The sequence below is a fragment of the Ogataea parapolymorpha genome, chromosome III (genome assembly GCF_000187245.1).
Source record: "Ogataea parapolymorpha DL-1 chromosome III, whole genome shotgun sequence".
Classification (NCBI taxonomy): Eukaryota; Fungi; Ascomycota; class Pichiomycetes; order Pichiales; family Pichiaceae; genus Ogataea; species Ogataea parapolymorpha.
The window spans coordinates 249,679-271,084 of NC_027864.1; the positions used below are offsets into that span (position 1 = coordinate 249,679).

General features: G+C 47.0%; 14 protein-coding genes across 14 annotated transcripts; 7 read left to right on the plus strand and 7 right to left on the minus strand.

The window, feature by feature from the left end:
* Positions 1-153: 153 nt before the first annotated feature.
* Positions 154-1,287, plus strand: HPODL_00303 (Rab proteins geranylgeranyltransferase component A; the record flags this gene model as incomplete). The annotated part of the gene is made up of 1 exon (XM_014080248.1): positions 154-1,287. The coding sequence occupies one exon, from the start codon at positions 154-156 to the stop codon at positions 1,285-1,287; it is 1,134 nt and encodes a 377-aa protein (XP_013935723.1).
* Positions 1,288-1,366: 79 nt separating this feature from the next.
* Positions 1,367-1,966, plus strand: HPODL_00304 (Rab proteins geranylgeranyltransferase component A; the record flags this gene model as incomplete). Its single annotated transcript, XM_014080249.1, has 1 exon — positions 1,367-1,966. The coding sequence occupies one exon, from the start codon at positions 1,367-1,369 to the stop codon at positions 1,964-1,966; it is 600 nt and encodes a 199-aa protein (XP_013935724.1).
* An 81-nt stretch (positions 1,967-2,047) lies between these two features.
* Positions 2,048-2,479, minus strand: HPODL_05146 (uncharacterized protein; the record flags this gene model as incomplete). The annotated part of the gene is made up of 1 exon (XM_014080250.1): positions 2,048-2,479. One exon carries the CDS (start codon positions 2,477-2,479, stop codon positions 2,048-2,050), a length of 432 nt encoding a protein of 143 aa, XP_013935725.1.
* Positions 2,480-2,605: 126 nt separating this feature from the next.
* On the minus strand, positions 2,606-4,033 carry HPODL_00305 (uncharacterized protein; the record flags this gene model as incomplete). The annotated part of the gene is made up of 1 exon (XM_014080251.1): positions 2,606-4,033. The coding sequence occupies one exon, from the start codon at positions 4,031-4,033 to the stop codon at positions 2,606-2,608; it is 1,428 nt and encodes a 475-aa protein (XP_013935726.1).
* A 1,377-nt stretch (positions 4,034-5,410) lies between these two features.
* HPODL_00306 (putative nonsense-mediated mRNA decay protein (Nmd5)) lies at positions 5,411-8,452 on the minus strand (the record flags this gene model as incomplete). The annotated part of the gene is made up of 1 exon (XM_014080252.1): positions 5,411-8,452. The coding sequence occupies one exon, from the start codon at positions 8,450-8,452 to the stop codon at positions 5,411-5,413; it is 3,042 nt and encodes a 1,013-aa protein (XP_013935727.1).
* Positions 8,453-8,510: 58 nt separating this feature from the next.
* HPODL_00307 (GTPase NPA3) lies at positions 8,511-9,650 on the plus strand (the record flags this gene model as incomplete). Its single annotated transcript, XM_014080253.1, has 1 exon — positions 8,511-9,650. One exon carries the CDS (start codon positions 8,511-8,513, stop codon positions 9,648-9,650), a length of 1,140 nt encoding a protein of 379 aa, XP_013935728.1.
* Positions 9,651-9,681: 31 nt separating this feature from the next.
* HPODL_00308 (uncharacterized protein) lies at positions 9,682-10,593 on the minus strand (the record flags this gene model as incomplete). Its single annotated transcript, XM_014080254.1, has 1 exon — positions 9,682-10,593. The coding sequence occupies one exon, from the start codon at positions 10,591-10,593 to the stop codon at positions 9,682-9,684; it is 912 nt and encodes a 303-aa protein (XP_013935729.1).
* A 135-nt stretch (positions 10,594-10,728) lies between these two features.
* Positions 10,729-12,036, plus strand: HPODL_00309 (Uracil catabolism protein 4; the record flags this gene model as incomplete). Its single annotated transcript, XM_014080255.1, has 1 exon — positions 10,729-12,036. The coding sequence occupies one exon, from the start codon at positions 10,729-10,731 to the stop codon at positions 12,034-12,036; it is 1,308 nt and encodes a 435-aa protein (XP_013935730.1).
* Positions 12,037-12,170: 134 nt separating this feature from the next.
* On the plus strand, positions 12,171-12,515 carry HPODL_00310 (40S ribosomal protein S20; the record flags this gene model as incomplete). The annotated part of the gene is made up of 1 exon (XM_014080256.1): positions 12,171-12,515. The coding sequence occupies one exon, from the start codon at positions 12,171-12,173 to the stop codon at positions 12,513-12,515; it is 345 nt and encodes a 114-aa protein (XP_013935731.1).
* Positions 12,516-12,788: 273 nt separating this feature from the next.
* On the plus strand, positions 12,789-14,489 carry HPODL_00311 (Septation protein imp2; the record flags this gene model as incomplete). The annotated part of the gene is made up of 1 exon (XM_014080257.1): positions 12,789-14,489. The coding sequence occupies one exon, from the start codon at positions 12,789-12,791 to the stop codon at positions 14,487-14,489; it is 1,701 nt and encodes a 566-aa protein (XP_013935732.1).
* A 1-nt stretch (position 14,490) lies between these two features.
* On the minus strand, positions 14,491-16,962 carry HPODL_00312 (putative magnesium transporter; the record flags this gene model as incomplete). Its single annotated transcript, XM_014080258.1, has 1 exon — positions 14,491-16,962. One exon carries the CDS (start codon positions 16,960-16,962, stop codon positions 14,491-14,493), a length of 2,472 nt encoding a protein of 823 aa, XP_013935733.1.
* A 74-nt stretch (positions 16,963-17,036) lies between these two features.
* On the minus strand, positions 17,037-17,483 carry HPODL_00313 (uncharacterized protein; the record flags this gene model as incomplete). The annotated part of the gene is made up of 3 exons (XM_014080259.1): positions 17,037-17,240; positions 17,280-17,387; positions 17,430-17,483. The coding sequence occupies 3 exons, from the start codon at positions 17,481-17,483 to the stop codon at positions 17,037-17,039; spliced, it is 366 nt and encodes a 121-aa protein (XP_013935734.1).
* A 58-nt stretch (positions 17,484-17,541) lies between these two features.
* HPODL_00314 (D-arabinose 1-dehydrogenase) lies at positions 17,542-18,540 on the plus strand (the record flags this gene model as incomplete). Its single annotated transcript, XM_014080260.1, has 1 exon — positions 17,542-18,540. The coding sequence occupies one exon, from the start codon at positions 17,542-17,544 to the stop codon at positions 18,538-18,540; it is 999 nt and encodes a 332-aa protein (XP_013935735.1).
* An 11-nt stretch (positions 18,541-18,551) lies between these two features.
* Positions 18,552-21,299, minus strand: HPODL_00315 (Multifunctional enzyme of the peroxisomal fatty acid beta-oxidation pathway; the record flags this gene model as incomplete). The annotated part of the gene is made up of 1 exon (XM_014080261.1): positions 18,552-21,299. One exon carries the CDS (start codon positions 21,297-21,299, stop codon positions 18,552-18,554), a length of 2,748 nt encoding a protein of 915 aa, XP_013935736.1.
* Positions 21,300-21,406: the final 107 nt, after the last annotated feature.

Genomic DNA, 21,406 nt, shown 5'->3' on the forward strand with positions numbered 1-21,406 from the left:
TCGCAAACAAAGGCCCTATTATTTTAATCTCGAGCACCACCTTGTCCCAAACGTTTCCAAGTTTCTACAATAGCAATCACCAGTTTCACGTCGTTGCCCATTCCGGCTTTTGGTACCTCTGTTAGTCGTTAAAGGTGCCCGTTATTATCTGCTATGTCCGCCACCGTTGAATCGTCAAGAAAACCTTCGATGGCTGAGAGACGTCCATCGATGGCCGAGCGCAGACCGTCGGTGCAAACAGGAAGACGGCCGTCTGTGATCCCACATCTAGCTGGGATCGAGGACCCCGTGCTTCCAACAATCCCGGACCAGTGCGACGTGCTGATTTGCGGAACAGGGCTCGTCGAGTCTATTTTGGCTGCGGCGCTCGCTTGGCAGGGGTCCAACGTCCTGCATGTCGACTCCAACCCTTATTATGGCGATACCTCGTCCACCCTCACGATCGAGCAGATCAAGGCCTGGTGTGCAAATGTCAACCTCAACACTCCGGGCTTCCAGGGCTTCTCCAAAGCGCTCCTCTACATTCCGCGTCCCGATCAATTGAACAGCAGAGACTACAGCATTGACCTGACTCCACGCATCATGTTTGTCAAGTCCGATCTACTTTCTTTGCTCATCAAGTCTAGAGTGTACAGATACCTCGAGTTCCAGTCCATTAGCAACTTCCATACTTTCGAGAACGACTCTTTCGGAAAGATGTCCTCCTCAAAGGAGGAGATCTTCACAGACCAGTCGTTGTCGCTGGCAACCAAGAGACAACTGATGAAATTTATGAAGTTTGTCTTAGAGTCAGAGAGCGCTCAAATTGCCAAGGAACTGGAACACTATAAATCAATACCATTCACTGAATTCATCAAGGAAAAATACAAGTTGACACCTGCGCAGATTAACGAACTATGTTATACACTAGGGTTGTCTCCTACACCTAATATTCTCACTATAGAAGGTATCTCCAGAATTAGGAGGTATCTAACGTCATTTGACGTTTACGGCACCTTCCCCGTGCTGTACTCCAAGTTCGGAGGACCCGGAGAACTTTCCCAAGGATTCTGTCGATCTGCTGCTGTGGCAGGTGCAACTTACAAGCTGGACTCGCAATTGCAATCCTATGACAGCAACGACAAGATCGCCACGTTCACGGATGGCAGCAAAGTGAAAGTTACCGAGCGGTTGGTCTGCTCTCCATCGCAAGCTCCTGCTAATGCACAGAACGTTCCCGAAAAGAAGTATGAGGTGACAAGACTGATCACCATTGTTAAGAAATCATGCAAGGAGTGGTTTTTTTGAGGGAGAGTCTGCTGCTGTGGTGGTTTTCCCTCCAAAAACGCTCCCCTCCAATAACGTGTACCCGGTGCAGGTTATAATCATGGGGTCGGGATCCGGATGTTGTCCTCAGGGTCAGTGCATATGGTATTTGTCGACTGTCGAGAAGGGCGAAAAAGCCAGACGCGACTTGGAAGAAGGGTTGAGCAAGCTAGAGGAAAGCATATTGCGAGAATCGGAAGATGGTGGATTTGATGTGGAGCTGACTGACGAAGATGTGGTCTCCAGACCAGACGGAAGCATCTCGGTCATTAATTCTGTCAAATTGGGTAAATCGTTCAAGGAGTTCGTTCCACAAGAAAAACTGACGTATTTGTTCAAGCTGATGTTCACTCAATACACTTCTGTGGAGCCATTTGGGGTGGTGAACGAGAATGTTTTCAAGAAGACCTTGAAGGAAGGCACAGAGAACAGTGTTGATTACCAAGTTCTTTACTCGAACATGCCTTCTGCCGAAATCTCATACGACGGAATAGTCACCGAAGCCAAGCTGTTGTACAGCACCATTGTTGGCTCTGATGACGACTTCTTCGATGTGGACTTTGAGGACGACGAGGAAGACACGCTAGCAGCCGCGCGAAACGACTCTGCAATCGTGGACGACGACGACGAATTCAAAGACGAGATGGATTTCGAACTATAGGTCACCGGATGGCCACTCCTGTGTATTAGGAACTTTTAATGTAATGTGCAGTCGATATAATTAATTAGTACATCATCATATTTACTGCTGAGAGAAGTACTCCAAAAGGACGTTTCTCTCCTCAGAGTCAGCACCCCAGTTCTTGATGACAACACAAGAAGCACCAACAACCTTTCTGGCGTTACCGTCTCTGTCCAAAGCACAGAGACCAGCCCACTCACCGAGTTGCTTGGCGTCAGAGACCTTGATCAAAGGAATCTTCTCCTCTGGCTCATTGCACAAAGCCTCAACCAGAGAAATAATCTTGGCCTCAGTGACAGAGTCACACAAGACACACAGTTGAGCCTCACCTCTAGCCAAAGCCTTGATGGCCTCTCTGAGACCTCTGGCAAGACCATCGTGAACCAAAGCGGTTCTCAGGACCTTTTGCAGGCAGTCCTCGATGGACACGGAAGAGGATTCTTCAACAACAACTTCTTCTTCGATTTGGACTTGTTCTTCGACGTCAGACATTATAATAACTTCTTCCTCAGATGAGATCTGGTCAGTTTACAGAGAGAAAATGTTTTTCAAAAAATTAGCAAAAAATTGGGGATTGAAAAATTATGCACGTGACATATAGTTGGGTTTGCCAGACCTCTAGATAAATAGTGGTATCTCGACTGCTCCGCCAACTGTCTGTAGTCTGTCTGCTTTGTCTGACTTGTTGTTCTTGCGGCCCTCGAGCTTTCGTTTCTTTGTCTGTTTTCCTTTGTTTTCCTTTGAAATTGGTTCTGGCGCAGGACTATGGCCCAGCACCGACTGAGCCAGTTCTTTGGTGATTTGCAGATCCACCAGCTCTCCGGCGGTGTTTGGGGCTGCTGACTGAGTGATAGCCGACTGGAAGTAGTCATCGATGGTAGTGAGCTGGCCATTGCGAGCGATTTTAATAACTTTGACGTTTTCGTCCTCTCGTATCATCTGCTCCACGAATCGATTATTGTAGCCGTGATTTGCGCGCTCGTATTCGGCTTCTTCGTTTGCAAGTGACTCTAGCGTGATGAACTCGATGCTTGTTCCGAAAAAGAGGTTCTTGCCGTCGCTAGATGATAAGTTAGACCCATTTAAGGTGGACGAGCCTAACAAAAGCGACACAGAGGTAAGACCAGCGAGATCTTTGCGGACTTTGATGGATTTTGATAACTTTATTGCTCTCAGGATTTTGGCAAAGTAGCTGAAGTTATAGAAGGAAGAGATCGTCGTGGAACATAGGACCATTCGAGTCTGTTCCTCATTGACGAGCTCAGGTTTGTATAATTGCATGTCTTTCAAAAACGGCTTTCGAGAAGGAAATACAAGCTTGGAGTATCCGATCGATGCATCCCCAGACTTGGAGATCAGGACAAGTTTTCTTTGGTGTTCCGACTGCATGTTCGAGCAATAAAGAATCAGTTCTTCGGTACTTAAATCCTTCATGTCTTTGAGCGCGTCGTAGAGCAGAGACGATTGCAGAGTGAGTTCCATAACTTTCTTGGACGAGTCGAGCTGGAAATAGGTAGATCCCGTTTGAGAGTCTGTAATTTCAGACTCAAAATCGGCCGGATCGATAAATAGCGTGGTCAACTCGCAGCGCTCAATGATGAAGTCGTCTTCGAAGGTGAGTATAAATGGAGAACCGTCGCCCTTGTAGCTCAAAATACATTTTGTGCGCAGTTCTGGATTATCTTTGTCGCCCGGGATATGAATATTGATTGTCTCGATCAGGGACTTGAGATCAAGATGGACGGAAACGCTCTGTCTCGAGTCTAGAGACTCGGCATCATCGTCGGTGGTGCTTTCTTCTTCGTCTGAAAGTAATATGCGCTCTTTTTTGACATGGATCGGATAAAATTGAAAACTGCTGAAAAGTCGTTTGTCTAATGTGAGATACACTTTGCAGATATTGTTGTCAACAACACTGAAACAGAGCCCATTTTGCGTGATGTTCAACAAACAACTACCTCCAAAAGGTAATATCGACGAGATCAACTGGTATATGGGCACGATATTGCTTGTTGAGGCAGTAAACTGGATTTGTTCGAGGGGCATACAAAAAGTACAAAAAACGCGTGGGTATAAATTTATCTCAAATTAAATAGTATCTAGACTATTAACTCTGGCCAGAGACGAAGTAGAAAAAGATTCAGCACCTAGGTAGCAACTCACAGAATTGTCCTTAATGAGCGAGCTCATTCGTTAGAGCAGCCTTGGAGCTCTTAGCTGATGGAACAAGTGAAGTGCCAGGCAGCATTGTTGTAGGCAAAAAATCCGTAATCAGCGTCGTCGTCCTGTTCTTGTCTCTGAGCAGTGTTCATGGAAGCTTGCATTTTGAAGTTGTTGATGGTGATGATCTTTGGGAGGCAGATCACCTGTATTTATAGACCCCTCGGGAAACCCACAGGATGGACTTGAGTCGAGTGTTTACGTTTGGCAGTTTGAGATGCAACGAACCTGTCGTCTCCAGCTGGTCAAATGGGGCTCCTGAAGCGACTAGCTGACCATTGAGGTTCCGAAATGGGTAATTAATATTTGGCAATTAAAACGTTATCTGGAAAATTGCCTTTACGTGAATACAGGCATAATCCGGGGGGTTATATTAAAAAGCCCAAAACAGAAATTTTTATTCAGTTCAAAACAAGGATCTGAAATTTTGCTGGGGCTCCCGACTCTTATTGGACGCTACGCTGGTGTCGATTGATACTGGCAGGATGCCACTTTACCCAATATGGAAACGGCTGCTCACTACGTGCCCTGAAATCTAAATTTGCCATTTATCGCATATGTGTGTGTCGTAATAGTATATATATTAAGGTCGGAGTGCATTATGGTAAGCATTGGTCTTACTGTCCGTGCAAACATGCAAACATGCCTTGTATGTTACAATGCAAAACTCTAGGATGCAAAAGCCCCCCAGGCTCCATTTATCGTTATTGTTTTTCGTCATATTATTAGGCAAGGCCCCCACAGTTCAGTTCTTGATAGAAGCGACTTGCAACGCCTGCTCCAGTCCCTCGAGGCTGATTAGTTTCTGGGCTAGCGCAGCACAGCTGTAGAAAAGCGCACCGAGTCCATAAGAAAAGATGAAGGATAGGAACAAGATGGTGACCAAGGTGAATGCAGCCTCAGTAGAGGTCATAACATAAAAAGGGAGACTATAGTACACCAAGCCATGGATTCTTTCGAAGTAGTGGGAGACTTTGAAGCTAAGGGATTTTTCCATGGTGGTGAGACTAGTGGCGATGAAGGATTTTCACTGAGGGGTGATAAAAAATATGGTAACCTCTTTTTATTTGGTTGGAATCGGATGGCTCGGGAAGAAAGGCAGAAATATGGCTTCCAGAAAACTATGGAAAAAAAATTTAACAATCAATTTTACGTCATCTGTGCATTGGACAGAGCCCAATCAATATTTGACTTAAAAAATATCTATTGTGCAATGTTTACTATGTTCTGCAACGTTTGTTGTTGTTCATTTGTTAGGCTTGCAACCAATTTTGTGTATTTCTCTGAATCGCCTTGCACCTGCGTGAAACTCTCTTTGAATGCTCGGAACACATTGACGTTGTCTAGCACCGTGTTCGAAAACGGATCCTCCTCGTACTCATCGTCCACATGCAACAGATCCGAATTGCCGCCCATATTCTGCAGAACGTAGTCGGCAATGTCGTCGTCGTCCACATCCTCGGCTTCGTCGCTGAAAACCGGCTGTGCAAATTGGTTTTCGCCGAATTTTTCCTCGGCGTTGAAGTCGGCACGTTTTTTTTGCAACTCATTGATGGCAGCCGGCAGTTTCGCAAAGTGATCCGCCAGAGTGCTTCCAATAGCGGAAACTAGTTCTTCCAACTGCAGCTGCTTCAAAGCCTCGTAATCCACGCTTAATAAGGAAAGAAGCCCCAACACGCTCAGCTTTAGATCGAACACGCGTTTCATCGAGGGAGCTAGCTTGAACCAAGTCATCATAAAAGACTCTAGGGCATGGCATTCCATCAGAACTTGTAAACAGGCCTTTGGATGCACCACGAGCACTGCAACCACCACTCCCAGCACTGTGATTTTCAGACTGTCGGAGGAATGAGCAGTATCTTTGTGCGATAACACCCCGAGAGTAGATCGCACCAGTTGCGGACTATAAGGCTCAATAGAGGCCTTGTCGAGGGTAAGTGCAAAAGTGGCCCCGAGATCGGTAGCAGCATAGATCTCATTGGCGTCTGGCTCCTCTGAGGCCAGAATCTGGAAGATAACTTGAGCCATGGCGTCCTGATACTGCTTGTTTCCTCTAAACACAGCACCGCCGTAAACCAGGTAGTTCTTTAGAGCTGGAGTGATGTCGTCTAAAAACATCCCCAAATCGTTCTTCAACACCGCAGTGACCATACTCTCAAACAAAGACCACATTGTTGGAGAAACCGCGCGGGTCAGGAATAAAGTGTTTTCAATAAGTTCTGAGGCCTCAGCATAAAAATCGTCCAGCTCTTTTTCGAACGTGTACTGGATAATTGGAGCGTAGCTCTGCTCCAAACCGGCGATCATGTCTTGAGAGCTTTCAAAGTAAAGAAGAACAGTCACCATTGTATTGAAGACTCCCAAAGCTGCCATGTGTTTGTCTGTAAGGTCATCGTGGTCCAGATTGTCCGGGCCGCTGTTTGATAGATCGTTGATTTCTGTGAGAAGACGAAGCAGCTGCTCGCTCAACCTTGCCATGAGATTAGTACCGAATGGCTGCAGTTGAGCAGAGTAGCACTCGACACACTCCTGAATGACAGCAGAAATGGCATCAATGTCCACTTTGTTAGACAGTTCCAGCAGTTTTTCCATAGTCTCCACTATGATAGAACCAAGAGCTTCCTTAAACTGTTCGAACGAGATGAACGCTTGAATAGCCAAGGCTGCCTCCAGCTGGACAGGCAAATTGTTGTCCTCCTTGAAACACGAAAGGACACCATTGAACAAAACAGTGAGGTTGTTCTCGTCCTGGAACTTGAGACTATCAAACTTGGCAGACACATCGCACGTACGTGCCCTCAAAAATGCAAACGGCGACTGGAAATTGGGCAGCACAAAGCTGGCCACAAACGGCTCCACCTGGTCTGCCAGTGATTTTGTTGCCGTCAGTTTGCTCGAAATTTGGCCCACTATACGCAGCGCAGACTCTTTCTGTTTGGCAATCTCCAGAGTCTCCGGCACATTGGCAAAGGAGGCGAGTTTCTCATAAGCAAACTGTAGAATAGGATCCAGAGCAACCTTGGATCTTTTTTCGACAAGAGTGTAGATCAGGGATAAAACAGCCATTTGTGGAGAGCTGGTCTCTTCGTACATGTCCAATATCATATGGATATACTCGCTAGGATCATTCTCAAACATGTCGAGGACTTCATCGGTTGGACAGAGTAGCGGGAATGCCACCTCTGAGATGATCTCCCTGATGTGGGGCTCAATAAGCGGGAAACATCCCTTTTGTACCACACACTGTTCCAAGAATGAAATGATCTGATAAAGCGAGGCATCGCTCAGCCACACTTTTTGATGTCTCCATTCCTGTAGTCGTTTAAAGTACACTTCTAGAAGGCCAGGAACAACATTGTTAGCAAACATATCTCTAAACTCTGTGTATTCGTATCTGCTGGACAAACTTTTAGACGCATAACGTTGAAACAGTCTGTACAGGTTAGCATAGGCCCATTTTTGGCTTTTGACCCACGGACTCAATGAACGATCGTCTTCTTCCAGCTCCATGACGGTTGGAGGCAAACTCATGTTGATTACGTCCACATGGAAGGTGATCCACTCAAGGGAGAAGTCCTGTTGCTGAAGAGGTTCTGGTAAATCGTGATATGTCACAAACTTGTAACACTTAATGATCAGTTTTACAATCTCGCCTGCTTCGTAGTGGTTTTCAAATGCTGCAGGGTTTGCAACAAACTGCTTTCCAATTTGCAACAGACTTGGGAAGTTGTCTCTTATCACAGGGTCTAGTTCCAAATGACGGTGACCATTTGTCCTCCATCTATAGTTTCTAGTCAGCTCAGAGAAACAGAGCACCCCCGTGTACATGGCTTGAATATCTGAGGTGTTGAGAAAAAGCGCTTTGGTGGTGTCTAGGAAAGTAGGCCAATTTTGGGGATAGTCGTACGAGATCATGACACTCAAGACTGGAATGAACTGGTTTCGTAGCGTCCTTTCCAATTTGAGGATCGTAGGGATAATCCGGTCTCTGATACCTGGCTTTTCCCCCTCATCGATATCTCCCTCAGAACTCGACCAGCTCCTGATCATTTTATTTTTGAAGTAGATGGAACATGCTTGTTTGACAACGGGTTCGACGTCGTCTGAGCCCAGAATGTCTAAACAAGCCCCTAAGAACCCAACGATGGACTCCGCCTGCTTAAGCTGTTCTTCAGCCTGTTGTCTGACGCCCTGATCGGCCTGTAAGGTCCCCAGGAAGCAGTTGTGAAGGGCCTGGACGTTCATTTACAAGGAGGAAATTTTATTTTAAAAAAATTCCAAAAAAACTTTAAATATTTTTATCATGGCTCCAGCTACTATTCTTTGCGTTGGCATGGCTGGATCAGGCAAAACGACCTTTGTGCAGCGGCTGAATTCACACCTCCATGCCAAGAAACAGGCTCCATACGTCATCAATCTCGATCCGGCTGTCCTCAAGGTTCCATTTGGATGCAACATCGACATCAGAGACTCTGTGAAGTACAAGAAGGTGATGGAAAATTACAATCTGGGCCCAAATGGTGCTATTGTGACGTCCTTGAACTTATTCTCCACCAAGATCGACCAGGTCATCTCTCTGGTTGAGAAGAAATCCGACAGATTCAAACACTGCATTGTCGACACTCCAGGGCAAATCGAGTGTTTCATATGGTCTGCGTCGGGGGCCATCATCACAGAAGCCTTTGCGTCGACTTTCCCAACAATAATTGCATACATCATTGACACACCAAGAAGCTCGTCGCCAACGACGTTCATTTCCAACATGCTATATGCTTGTTCTATTCTGTACAAGACCAAGCTTCCGATGATTGTGGTGTTCAACAAGACGGATGTGAGAGACTCCAAGTTTGCAACGGAATGGATGACCGATTTTGAGGCCTTCCAAGATGCTCTCAGAAGTAACAGCGAGCTGAACGACGAGACCAGCAATGGCTCGGGATACATGGCCTCTCTGGTGAATAGCATGAGTCTGATGCTGGAGGAATTCTACTCCACCCTAGATGTGGTTGGGTGCTCTGCTTACACGGGGGCAGGTTTTGATGAGTTTTTGGATGCCGTGGATGCCAAGGTCGAGGAGTACAATAATTTCTATCAAAAAGAGAGAGAGAGGATTATCAAAGAGAAGGAAGAGAAGGAAAAACAAAATAAACAGAAGCAACTCACACACCTTATGAAAGATCTTGGCCTGGGCAAAAAAGAGCCAGTGGACACCATTTCAGATGCCGAAGACGACGGAGAAGAAGAATACGAGCACGGACTGGTTGAGCCAGACATAAATGAACCACAACGCGAGTACACTTTTGCCGAGGACAGAAACGGCGAGGTGACAGAGGAAAACAAGGACGTGCATGGAGTATACCAGAGAGCGTTTGAGCAAGGATCAAAGACCGCCAAAAGCGACGTTGCAGAGAATATTGCCAAATATATTAGACAGCAGCGTTAATCGATATGTACAATGATAATAGTTGTTTATGCTAATCTGTGCCTTTGGTCAGCACAACCCATCCGTCGGGCAAACTGATCACTTTTGTGAGACCGAGAGTTGCCAATTGGTACAAATTCTTTTTAGTGTTGTTATCTGGCTGATTCAGCTGGGTCAGCTCTGGGTACTGCGGTGTGTTCAGCGCGCAACACACCACCGAAAACGAGTCCTTGAACTTTTCAGTAAACAGCTGTAACGGTTCTGTAGTTTCTTTGAATCCAACGTTGGTCAGCCCGACAAGGGCAACGTTGTCAAGCTCAGAGAGATCAGAGACGGGCTGCAGTTTCTGCAGTAACAACGGAATTTTGCGCGTGAAGTAATAATCTGCGGCCAGTGTAAAATCGTTTGGATCCGTGATTGAATGGTCTAGATGCGCATTTTGCAGAATGTTGATCGCCTCCAGCGAATCAGCCAAAGCTTTGTAGGTGAGGGACACTGCAGGTGTCTCGTTTTTTAGCACCAATACTGCAGCAAAGCGCTCCAGCTCACCCCAAAATTGCTCGTACTGGTTCTGCCGTGGCAAAGAGGGCAATTTACGCTCTCTTTCCAGCACTCTCAACCTGTCGATCACGCGATCTTCTTGTTTATTGTACACATATCTGGATGAATGTGTCTTTAGCTGTTGACTTTTCAGCAAATCTGCCTGCAACCGTGGATCATCAGGAAACTTTGGCATCTCTGTGTTTCCGTGAACGTGAGCGTACCCGGATCTCCGCGCTTCCTCGATCTTGAGGTTGGCTGCCCTTTGATACTCGTGCTCCGACTGTTGCGACTCATGAATGGCTTTCAGGAGTCGATTTCCTCTCTCAGTCGCTTTTTTAATTGCATCTTGGTCAAACTTCTCAATCTCAGAAGAGATGCGAACAACCGGAGTAACGTAGTGCCGCACCAGCTGCCTAATCATAAAAATGAAAATATTATTTAATTGAATTAATTTTTTTTGTCGACTGTCGACTGAAAAACATATCTCCGACGCTCACCGGCTGATAACCTCTTTATCGCTATCTATAAATACTGAGAATAAAGAACGTGTAATTTTATGGCTCCCTCAATTGACTATTTGCTTTCAATCCAATCCGTGCGAGAGACCAACTCTTGCACCAAAAAGCTTTTGCTGGAGAACCAGCTTGTGAATTTCGACGTGGATTTATCCAAACTTCCGGATGCAGTGGATTTCGTGATATCTACAATCAGAGACTCGTTCCCTACGGACGAGTCCCTACTGACTATTCCAGTTCATGGAAGGTACCAGCACTTTGAATGTGGAGGAGAAAAGCGACTCACAGAGTTTATTCAAAAGCAGCTGAGAGGCCAAAGTGACTACGAAATATGTAAAAAGCTAATTGATCTGTTCATTGTTAGTGTTCTTCTCGATGCTGGTGCTGGCAACCAATGGAAATACAATGAACACGGCATTTTGATTGGCAGGTCTGAGGGAATTGCTGTTGCCACTTTGCACATGTTTATCGACGGAGTGTTCAGTGACGGCGACAGTTACGTTGTGAATGGATCGAAACTAGCCTGCTTAACGGCAGAAGAGCTCTCAAAAGGCCTCCAGGTGTCGGAGGCCAATCCGATTGCAGGATTTGAAGGAAGACTGAAGCTTCTTAACCAACTGGGGAAAACTCTGGTGCAAAATCGCACTATATTTGGAGCTGACGCCAGACCAGGAAACTTAGTTGACTATCTGAAGCAATCGTCAAAGGACGGTTCCCTTGACCTTCCCGACTTGTGGGACTGTTTGATGGAAGGTCTCATGCCAATATGGCCAACGGATGGACGCATCAAGTTGGACGGAAAATGCATTGGAGACGCATGGTATCTTAAAAATAAAATCAAGGAAGCAGAGAAAGAGTACGGTTCAAATGCTCCAGAGTCAGCAAAAATAGTCACTTTCCACAAACTTACTCAATGGCTGACATACTCGCTGTTTCTCCCGTTGGAGAAGTATGGACATTTCTCCATTAAAAATGCTCATTACATGACGGGCCTCCCAGAATACCGTAATGGAGGATTGTTTGTTGATTTTGGAGTTTTGAACATTAAGACAGAAAGACTAAAACAAGGCATCAAGTTCTCGATCGAAAAGAAATTGGACTCAAATATTCCTCTATATACACCAGATGACGATTTGATTGTTGAATGGCGATCATGCACCGTCTGCCTACTAGACTATATTCTTCCGCTTGTGAATGAGAAACTGGGGGTTACAGGCTCTAAGTATGAGCTGTCTCTTCCGCAGCTTATTGAGGCCGGGTCGTGGAAATCTGGCAGACTTATTGCCTCAAAACTGCGAAGCAACGGAGGGCCACCGATAGAGTTGTTTGCCGACGGCACTGTGTTTTAGATAGCTACCATTTTATAGATATACTAAAACCACGTGACTATCATGTGACAGAAAAAAAATCCCCCTACCCTCGAGCACCTTTAAAAATTATTTTTTTTTCACCATATTTTCAACTTTGAACGTCTCATACCATCATGTCTGAAGAAAAGAAGATCATTGAAGAACCAGAAATCCACAAGATCAGAATCACCTTGATTTCCACCAAGGTCAAGCAACTCGAGAAGGTGTCTCAAAACATCATCCAAAACGCTGAGAGAGAGAACCTTTTCAAGAAGGGTCCTGTTAGAATGCCAACTAAGACCTTGAGAATCTCTACCAGAAAGACTCCAAACGGTGAGGGTTCTAAGACCTGGGAGACTTACGAGATGAGAATCCACAAGAGATACATTGACTTGCACGCTCCAGCTCAATCTGTCAAGAAGATTACCCAAATCACCATTGAGCCAGGTGTCGACGTCGAGGTCACCATTGCTGCTTAAGTACGTTGAGTGTTTGTGGCAATACTCTAGGCGTACCGTGTAGAAATACCAAGTTCAACTTGTTATATGATGCATGAGACGTTACGGTGTTAGCTATCAGTTCCTTGCACATACATTTATATGTAGCTTAAGGTAATGGATAATTTGAAAAATCTAGTAAACCTTTACACCAACTAGGAAATTCATGCGATCAAAAACAACGATTATTAACTTCCTTTTCGGAAAAAGGTAAATATACATTTAAAATTAATTTGAGTCCACTATCTTCTTCTCATGGATCACTTGTATTCGCGTAACTTCTGGTCTCCCGACGATTCTGCCTGCTCGTTTCTGCTAGGACACTTCAATGGAGGCTCCAAGACTGCAGACGCTGTGCTTGCCTTCTACAAAGAACGAATGGCGATAGAGCAAGAGTATGCCAAACGTTTGTGCACCCTTTCACGGAAGATTGACCTTGGCAAGCACGAAATAACAGGCAGTCTGAAAAGCAGTCTTGATGTGCTTGCTCAGGAAACCGAACAACTTGGCAACAGTCATTATTCTCAGGCAAACAAGATTGCAACCGATGTGTATAAACCTCTGACTGAATATGCAACAGATCGCAAAAACCAAGGCAAAATACTCGATTCTGGACTGTCCAAGCTGATGAAACACAAAAGAAACCTTGAATCCAAGGTTGAGCTTGCTCGCAAGAAGTATGAAGCTCACTGGGTGAAGGTCAATAATTATAAAACACAGCAGATTCTTATGGATGAGACAGAAGCTTATAGGACACAAATGAAGGTGAACAAACTCATGGATCAGATGAGTGAGGCACGTGATGACTACCGTGGCCTTGTTAATGAGTACAATAATATGCTGAATGTGTGGAAAAACGAGTGGTTCTCTGCCTGTGAAAACCTGCAGTCTATGGAGGAGGAGAAAATCAAATTCCTGAAGGCCAACATTTGGGAATATGCAAATATTGTGAGCTCGACGTGTATTTCAGACGATCAAAGTTGTGAAAATGTCCGTCTGAGTCTCGAGAAATGCTCGTATCGAGCTGACATTACATCCTTTGTTGAGGAGTTCAAAACAGGCAATACCATGTCTTCACCTGTGAACTTCATCGACTATGCCCGCGGAGACATTCCTCAAAGAAAAGGCGGGATCCAGACGGTCGATCTCACCAGCATTCCTAAAATCACCGAACAGCGCGAACAATTGGGACGCAAAAAGATTCCACCTCCAAAGCCAACCCAAGAGCAGCAGATGCAATTTGATCTCATTGATAGACGCGAGGAGACATTCAAGCAGCTACAGGAACAGGCCCAGCTTGAAGCCTCTCAGCTGCGGAGCACAGGAACAAAAACTGCCTCTGAGCCAAGCTCTAACCTCGTTTTCTCGGAATATTCTGACGGAACGGAAGCCTCGAGCTCCCACGAAGACGAGTTCAAACAGTCGAAGCAAGAGTCCACATACTCCAATCCTCTGCTGCATTCTCTGGTATCCGACAAACCAACTGAGCCTATTCGGCTGAAGAAGTTTAATATTTTTGGCAAGACTGAGAAGCCAGTGAACCCATTAGAAGCCTATTTGAGCGACCTTCAATTAGGTGGAAATGGCGACATGTCCAAATTCCGTGACTCGATGCAGATCAGTGATGAATCGAAGCAGGAAAAGAACGACAATCGAGCACCGTCTTTCACCTTCAGCAGGAACAACTCCGTCAGAAAATCAAAATCGTCCACCACCTTGAAAGGAAAGTTTGTGAACCACGCGAACCTGCCATCGCGCTCATCAGAAGGCTTCCCTGTTCTCAAATACTGCCGAGCTCAGTACTCATACAATGCCAGCATCGAGCAGGAACTGTCCTTCAAAAAGCGTGATATTCTAATGATCCTGCATCAGCAACCTGACGGATGGTGGTTTGCGGAAAACATCAACACAGGAAAGTCGGGCCTTGCCCCTAGCAACTATCTCGTTGATATGTAATTTAGACTATGCCACTGACTTTTCTTGCGTAAAGATATGCTGTGACTGCAAAAACAAACATGCTTCCACAGATGCTGTAGAACCACGTCAAGCCGGGGGAATCTTGGCCAGGAACGAGACAGTTCATTCCCCAGAGACCAGTGACGACGTTCAACGGTAAGACAATGGAACCGAGAATGGTAATTTTGCCCAGAATGTCGTTCATGTCATTGTTCACTCTGGTCATGTCTATGTTGATCTGAGCGAGGTAATTGGAGTGAGAACGAGCCAGTAATTTCTCGTAATGATTCAAACTTTGCACCATTGTGACGATGTGATCCTGAATGTCTCCCAAATACATTCCAATTTCAGACCGAGGAGCTACCTCCCATTGCTCGTTGCATCTCTTGGAGAAGCCCTTTATAACATCGGCTTTGAATCCCAAAAGTCGCAGCAACGACATCACCCTTCTACGGCAGTCTCCAATTCGGCGAAGCATGTCTCCCTTGCGTTTCCAACTCAAAATCTTCGTATCTTGGGACGACGACGTCGACCGCGAAGATTTGGAACTCCATGAGTTTATGGACGCCTTGTCGTTAACAGTTGACGTTCTTCGTTTTAGCTTGAGCCAGATTTTATCGTCGTCCTCGTCCTCGGACCCAGAAGACTCTTCGTCAGAGTCAATTCCACTCTGCATTACCAAAATTGCGTCCTCAATCGCATTGACCTCATCTTCAATGCTTTCTATTAGAGGAGCGTACGCATCGGTGATGTCGTCAATGAGAGCGTATCCTATCCAGTCTGAAGTGACAGAAAGATAGTCCTTGAGCAAGCGGACTCTGCGCCGAACGTTTGCCGGATGTGGGGTTGGTTTCTGGTGGAACGTGATAACACCGTCTCTGAACACAATGATGTACATATTAAGTGGTTCGAGCTCGCCATTCTTCTTCCGTTTGTCGCCATCTCTTCTTTTGGAAACCATCGAGGGTGCCCGTTGATGGTCGATGTCGCTGGACGAGGACTTGCTCTTCAACAAACGGTTCATGATATGACGATACCACGCTTTCTTGCGATGCTTGCTGTTGACACTTTCGTCGTCAGAGAACGCAGCTGAGTTCATCGCTCTCTCCAACGCTTTTTTACGGTTTTGGTGTTCAAGAACAACGTCAAAAGCAGTGAAACACACCAGATAGTAGTCTCTGAACAATTCCACCTTTTCTCTCGTTTCGCCCATAAAAATATCCTCTGTAGTCAACGGGTGGATGCTGAACGCCTTGGACAGAACCTTCATCTCCTCTTCCGTCGGGTTCAGGACGTCAAGCCAGAAAGGCGGCACGTCTGCGGCCGACGAGCTGTCCGCTGCAACTGAGGGCGTAGGAGTGCTTGTTCCTGTGACTTTGGGTTTCAGACTGTTCTGCGACGATTGAACAGAGGCTATGTTGGGATGCGGCACATTAGGCTGTGGATTATGTTCTTGGGTCGTAGGGGAAAACAACTCTGAAAGGCTGTATTTTTGCACCAGCCCCGAAATATTGGAGGCATGAATAGTGTTCTCGAGGTCTTCCCTGAAATACGTGAACCGCAAACTTTTCGGCTGCCGCAGCTCGGGCAGTTCGTTCAGAGCTTTCCGGTTGTTGCTCCAAGGAACGACTCGCCGCGGCCGGAGACGACCATTGAGAGCTTCCTGCTCGTTTTCGTCCTGCACCAGCAACGGCTCAGATTCACTCGGCTCGATGTTGGAGACCAGCGGGTACTCGAAATTGATCCTCTCCTCGCCTTGCGCTGGCGATGACTGCCTGGAGAGCGAGGCGGAAGCCTCGCTGATTTTTTTAAACTCCTGCAGTTCCTCGTCCACAAATTCCTGTAGCACAGAGATGTCTGGCCACATCTTGCGTTTTCCGGCTTCGTCGAAACTCTCGACGGGAACACAAACATCGTCCAGAGAGGACGCATTGGAGGAGCGTCTGGAAGACGGATTTGACGAGCCGTAAACGGAGTTAGAGCTCTGGTCGTCGTTATTCGAATTGTAAGGTTCATGTTCGGCCAGATCATGCAGTACGCCTTTCGCGGGCTGGTCTCTCAACGTGGACTCAAACGGATTTTCTGTCTTGTACTGCATTCCCTCGGAAATGGACTTGTTCTGCTTGAGGGCGTTATTGTAACTCTTGAACCTCCTGAACTTGGACTCGCCTATCTCGTCTATCGAGCCGTACCTGTCTTTTGAGCCGGGCGAAATCGGGTGTCCAGCAGCCGCCACTTTGCTCAGTCGGTTTTTAGGTCTATCTGAAGCCACCACTGGAGCACTGAGACTGAAGCCCCTTTTGCGCGGACGCTGCGATTTTGACAAGTCAGTGGCCAACGAGTGGCGTCTGTGGTCGATCAGGGGGTCAAAGCCGGCCGACGAGTCGGAAGACACGTCGTTGTGCATCACTCCAAACGCGTCCGTCTCGTGCTCTGAAACTTTGCTGGAACGCCGAGGTGTGATTTCACTCATAGCAATCTAGTTACTCGGGAAAAAGATAAGATTTTCTCAGAAACGCTTTTTAAAATATATCTACACAAAAGGCTCTAGGCCTCCTTCTGGTTGTTGTCGGATTCAGACTCGCCTTCCCGCTCTTCTCCAGACTCCTTAGCCAACTCCTCGTCACTGTTGACAACTTTCTCCTCGCTCTTGTACTTTTTCTGTTCTGGCTCCAGTTGCGAGATCGAGTCGTCGATCTCGCCAATTAGCCCGCGAAGGGCCTTCCATTGGTCCTCTGTAAGTGCAATTCCCTGTTGTTAGGCTCTCCAGAAACACAAATATCCACTTACCTTGGACCCAGGCAGCCATTTTCCCTCTTTCTGGTAGTACTCCCTGATATCAACTAAAGTAGCCCCCTTGAACTTGCGCACACTCACGCGTCTTTTCTCGCTTCCGAGCTTGCTGTCAGCAACAACATACCCCAATTCGCGCTAACTTACCTCAAACTGGAACTCTGGGCCGGTAGCTTCTGGGGCTGCTCTTTTTAGACCCATAATGCAATAAATAATATTTTCCTAGCTAAAAAAAAAGAGAGTTCAAGTCAATTTTCTTATGAGTCTCCCCAAGGTGTCTGGCCGTCTCCAAGATATCTCGCCGCTGGTGCTTGGCGGTGCAACCTTCAACACCCAGTACAACGACGACCCGTACTCCATGCACATCCGCGACCTGCTGTACACGGCTTTCGAAAATGGTATCAACGCTATCGATACGTCTCCCTACTACGGTCCTTCTGAGGAACTGATTGGAGACGCCTTGAAGAAACTGCTAGACTCAGGCAAAGTGTCTCGTGACAACTATTATATCTGCACCAAGGTGGGCCGTATCCAGCTGGACGAGTTTGATTACTCACAAGATTGGGTCAAAACGTCCATTTATCGGTCCTTGAAGCGGCTCAACACCGATTATTTGGACGTGGTGTATTTGCACGACGTGGAGTTTGTAGACGATGCCGGGATTTTTGAGGCGCTTCAAACGCTGATGGAACTCAAAAAGCAGGGACTTATCAGATACGTTGGTATTTCTGGCTACCCTGTCCCCTTCCTCCATCGTATTGCATCCGAGTGTGTGTCGAAGCCAAATATCGGTAAACTGGACCTGGTGCTCAGTTATTCCAACATGTGTCTGCAAAACACCCTGTTGGCACAGTGGTACGGCAAGTTTATGGAAACAGGCATCCAACTGTTGAATAATGCCTCTATCTTGTCTATGTCGTTGCTAAGATCTCAGGAAACCAGACCGTTCCACCCTGGCTCACCGAAATTGAAGCAGGTCTGCTCTGATTTGGCGACTGCTCTCAAAGAACACCACAACACTGAGCTTGCTGAGCTGGCTACCCGGTTCGCCATTCGCGAATGGCTGCCTAAACAGGGCAAGACAGTGATTGGTGTGTCTAACATAGACGAGCTACACTCTGCTCTGGAGCAGTACAAGGCCGTCATGGAAAAGACCAACGACGAATCCGACCACAAGCTGGTTAAATTGAGTCAATCATTTTTGGGCCACCATTTGAACGAGACATGGAACAGCGGCCGTTATAAAGCAACGTTATAAACTTTAATATATCACAGCTTGGACTTTGTTTCTTTGAGTCGTATTCCTGCACGGTCAATCACCAAACAGTTTCTGTCGACACTCCATGTTTGGAAAACCACCGTCTGGCCGCTCTTCCAACCCAGCACCTTGAGCTGCTCACCAGGATACACCACGTTGGTGAATCTCACTTTGATCTCATCAAACACGCCGTAATGGTCCATTAGAAGCTTGGCACTGATCCCCATCGTTCCCAGTCCATGTAGGATTGGCCTGGAAAAGTTTCCGCCGCGCGCAAAGACAGGATCGATGTGCAATGGGTTAAAATCTCCGTTTAGACGGTACAATGCCGCCTGGTCTGAGAACGTTGTGTACGTGGACTCGAAATCTGGCCGGCCACGTGCCTCGAAGCTGTTTTGCAAGAACGGAATAGACCGCTTGTTGAACACTTCGTCTTTTCCACTGGCCGTCTCACTGTTCCGGATAAAGTATGACCCTTGGTTGTAGAAAACCAGCTCACCCTTCTCGTCGTGTGTTTCGTATCCCTCAATCACCAAGCTGTTCTTCTTACCATTTTTGTGCTTGTTGAACACAGCAACAGGGAAGGACTTGGTTTTGAGTTTTCCAGAGGTAGGAATCTGCTTTGCAATTTTCAGATAGTGCTCTCCATGGAGAAGCTTGGTCATGTCGAAGTTTTTCACCAAATCGCTGAAATCGAACGAGTCTGATCCCTCATTCAAGAACGGAATCACGCCAAAAGTCGGAACAGCCTGGAAATCGTCGTCGTTCTCGTACACGTACTTGAGCTCTTCGGCGTGACAGCCAACGGACAGATTGTATAGAATCACCTGGCGGTGGTCATAGCGATATCCGTCGGTCTTAACAGACGAATCCTCATCCTCCTCATCCTCTTCTTCTTCGTCCTCCTCATCTTCATCTTCGTCTTTGCCTCCAACACTTTCCAAAATAGCCATAGCTGATTGCTGCGCACTCTTCATATTCACGCCTTTGCTGAAATCTGTGATTTCAGCCCAATGCTGTTCGATAAACTCGGGTGCAATATAGTCGTCGTGAGAAACTGCACCAATGGCCCGCTGCCACCGCGTATTGCCAACCCATCCAGCACCCACCTCATATAGCTCGCCGCTTACCTTCAGCTCGTCGCTCGCCAGAAGAACCACAAGAGGCGAGACCTGGTCAGCACTGAACTTGTTAAGCTCATCGCTCTTGAATATGGTCTTCGTCATTGATGTTTCCGCGTGTGGAGCGATTGCATTGCACCGGATATTGGCCTTGGCACCTTCCAAAGAAAGACTGCGCGTGAAGGAGAGAACAGCGGCCTTGGCTGCGGCGTAATTTGCCTGCCCGAAATTGCCGTAGATTCCTGACGTTGAGGTCGTGTTGATGATGCTGCCGCCTTTTTGCTCTAAGAAAATCGGCCACACAAGCTTGCAAAGTCGGAACGTGGCCACCAGATGAATCTGAATCACGTGATCCCACTCCTGCTGCGACATCTTGGCGAAAGAGCGGTCCCTAAGAATACCTGCATTGTTGACGAGAACGTTGACGGTGCCAAACGCGTCCAGGGCGGTTTTAACAATTTTGTCCGCGTCGCTGTAGACGTTGAACCGAGCGCCAACCGCAGTACCCCCAGCTTGCCGAATCTCATCCACCACGCCTGAAGGGTCCTGGAAATCATTCACAACGACCTTCGCGCCGTACCTGGCAAACCACAGTGCGTGGTGTCTTCCGAGGCCCGAGCCTGCCCCGGTGATGATGACCACTTTGTCTTTTAAAGAAGAGATTCTAGTACTTCCCTGGTCATTTGGAGGAAGTTTCTTTGCCTGTTCCAGCAAGGAGTTGTAATCGTTTAGCTGAGTAGGATACTGAGCGTTTGTGAAATCTGTCACCTGCGAGAATTTGCTAAGGATAGCCTCTGGTGTAAGGGATTCGTCTGGCTTGAGCAAGAGACCACCACTGCGTTCCCATCTAATCTGCGCAAACAGACCAGCAGCCACCTCAAATATGCATCCAGAGCAGTTGCAACCACGGGACGACAAATACAGAACCAGAGGAGCGACCTTTTCGGGTAACAGTTTCTTTAGCACATCTGGTGGCATGACAGTCTCTGTCATTCTGGACTTGGCTAGCGGAGCAATGGCGTTTGCCTTGATATTGTACTTGGCTCCCTCTTTGGCCAACGTCTCTGCGAGTCCCACAAGTCCCATTTTGGCAGCAGAATAGTTTGTCTGTCCAAAGTTGCCATAGAGACCGGCGGGAGACGTCGTCATGATGATGCGGCCGAATTTTTGCTGCCGAAAAAGCGGCCAGCACAGTTTGGTGAGTTTGAACGCCCCGTTTAGATGGACGTCCAGAACATCGAGAAACTGTTTTTCAGTCATGTTTTTGAACGCGGCGTCCTTCAATATTCCAGCGTTGTTAATCAGGACATGCACCGTGCCGAATGCCTCCACAGCTGTCCGAACGATTCCGTCAGGATTAGTCACCACATTGTCATAGTTGGCGACGGCTGTACCGCCATCCTTGCGAATCTCATCGACAACAACGTCAGCTGCCTTGGTGGACGTGCCCGATCCGCCAAGCGTGCCCCCTAAATCGTTCACCACCACCTTGGCACCGCGAGAGGCAAAGCTCAGTGCGTACTGTCTACCCAGGCCTCCGCCGGCGCCTGTAATAATCACAACAAGATCTTTTAGCTCTATCTCACCCATGAAGAAGCATAGCGGAGCGTGGCAGCTTATATACTTTTGCTGTCGCATGTGAATTTTCAAGTGTGGGGTCCGGGGAAATACAGGCTGTGCAAAAATATTTAAGGGAAGCGTCACTCACCAAGGTAGCGCAGAAAATCTTGCTTGAAGCTTAAAGA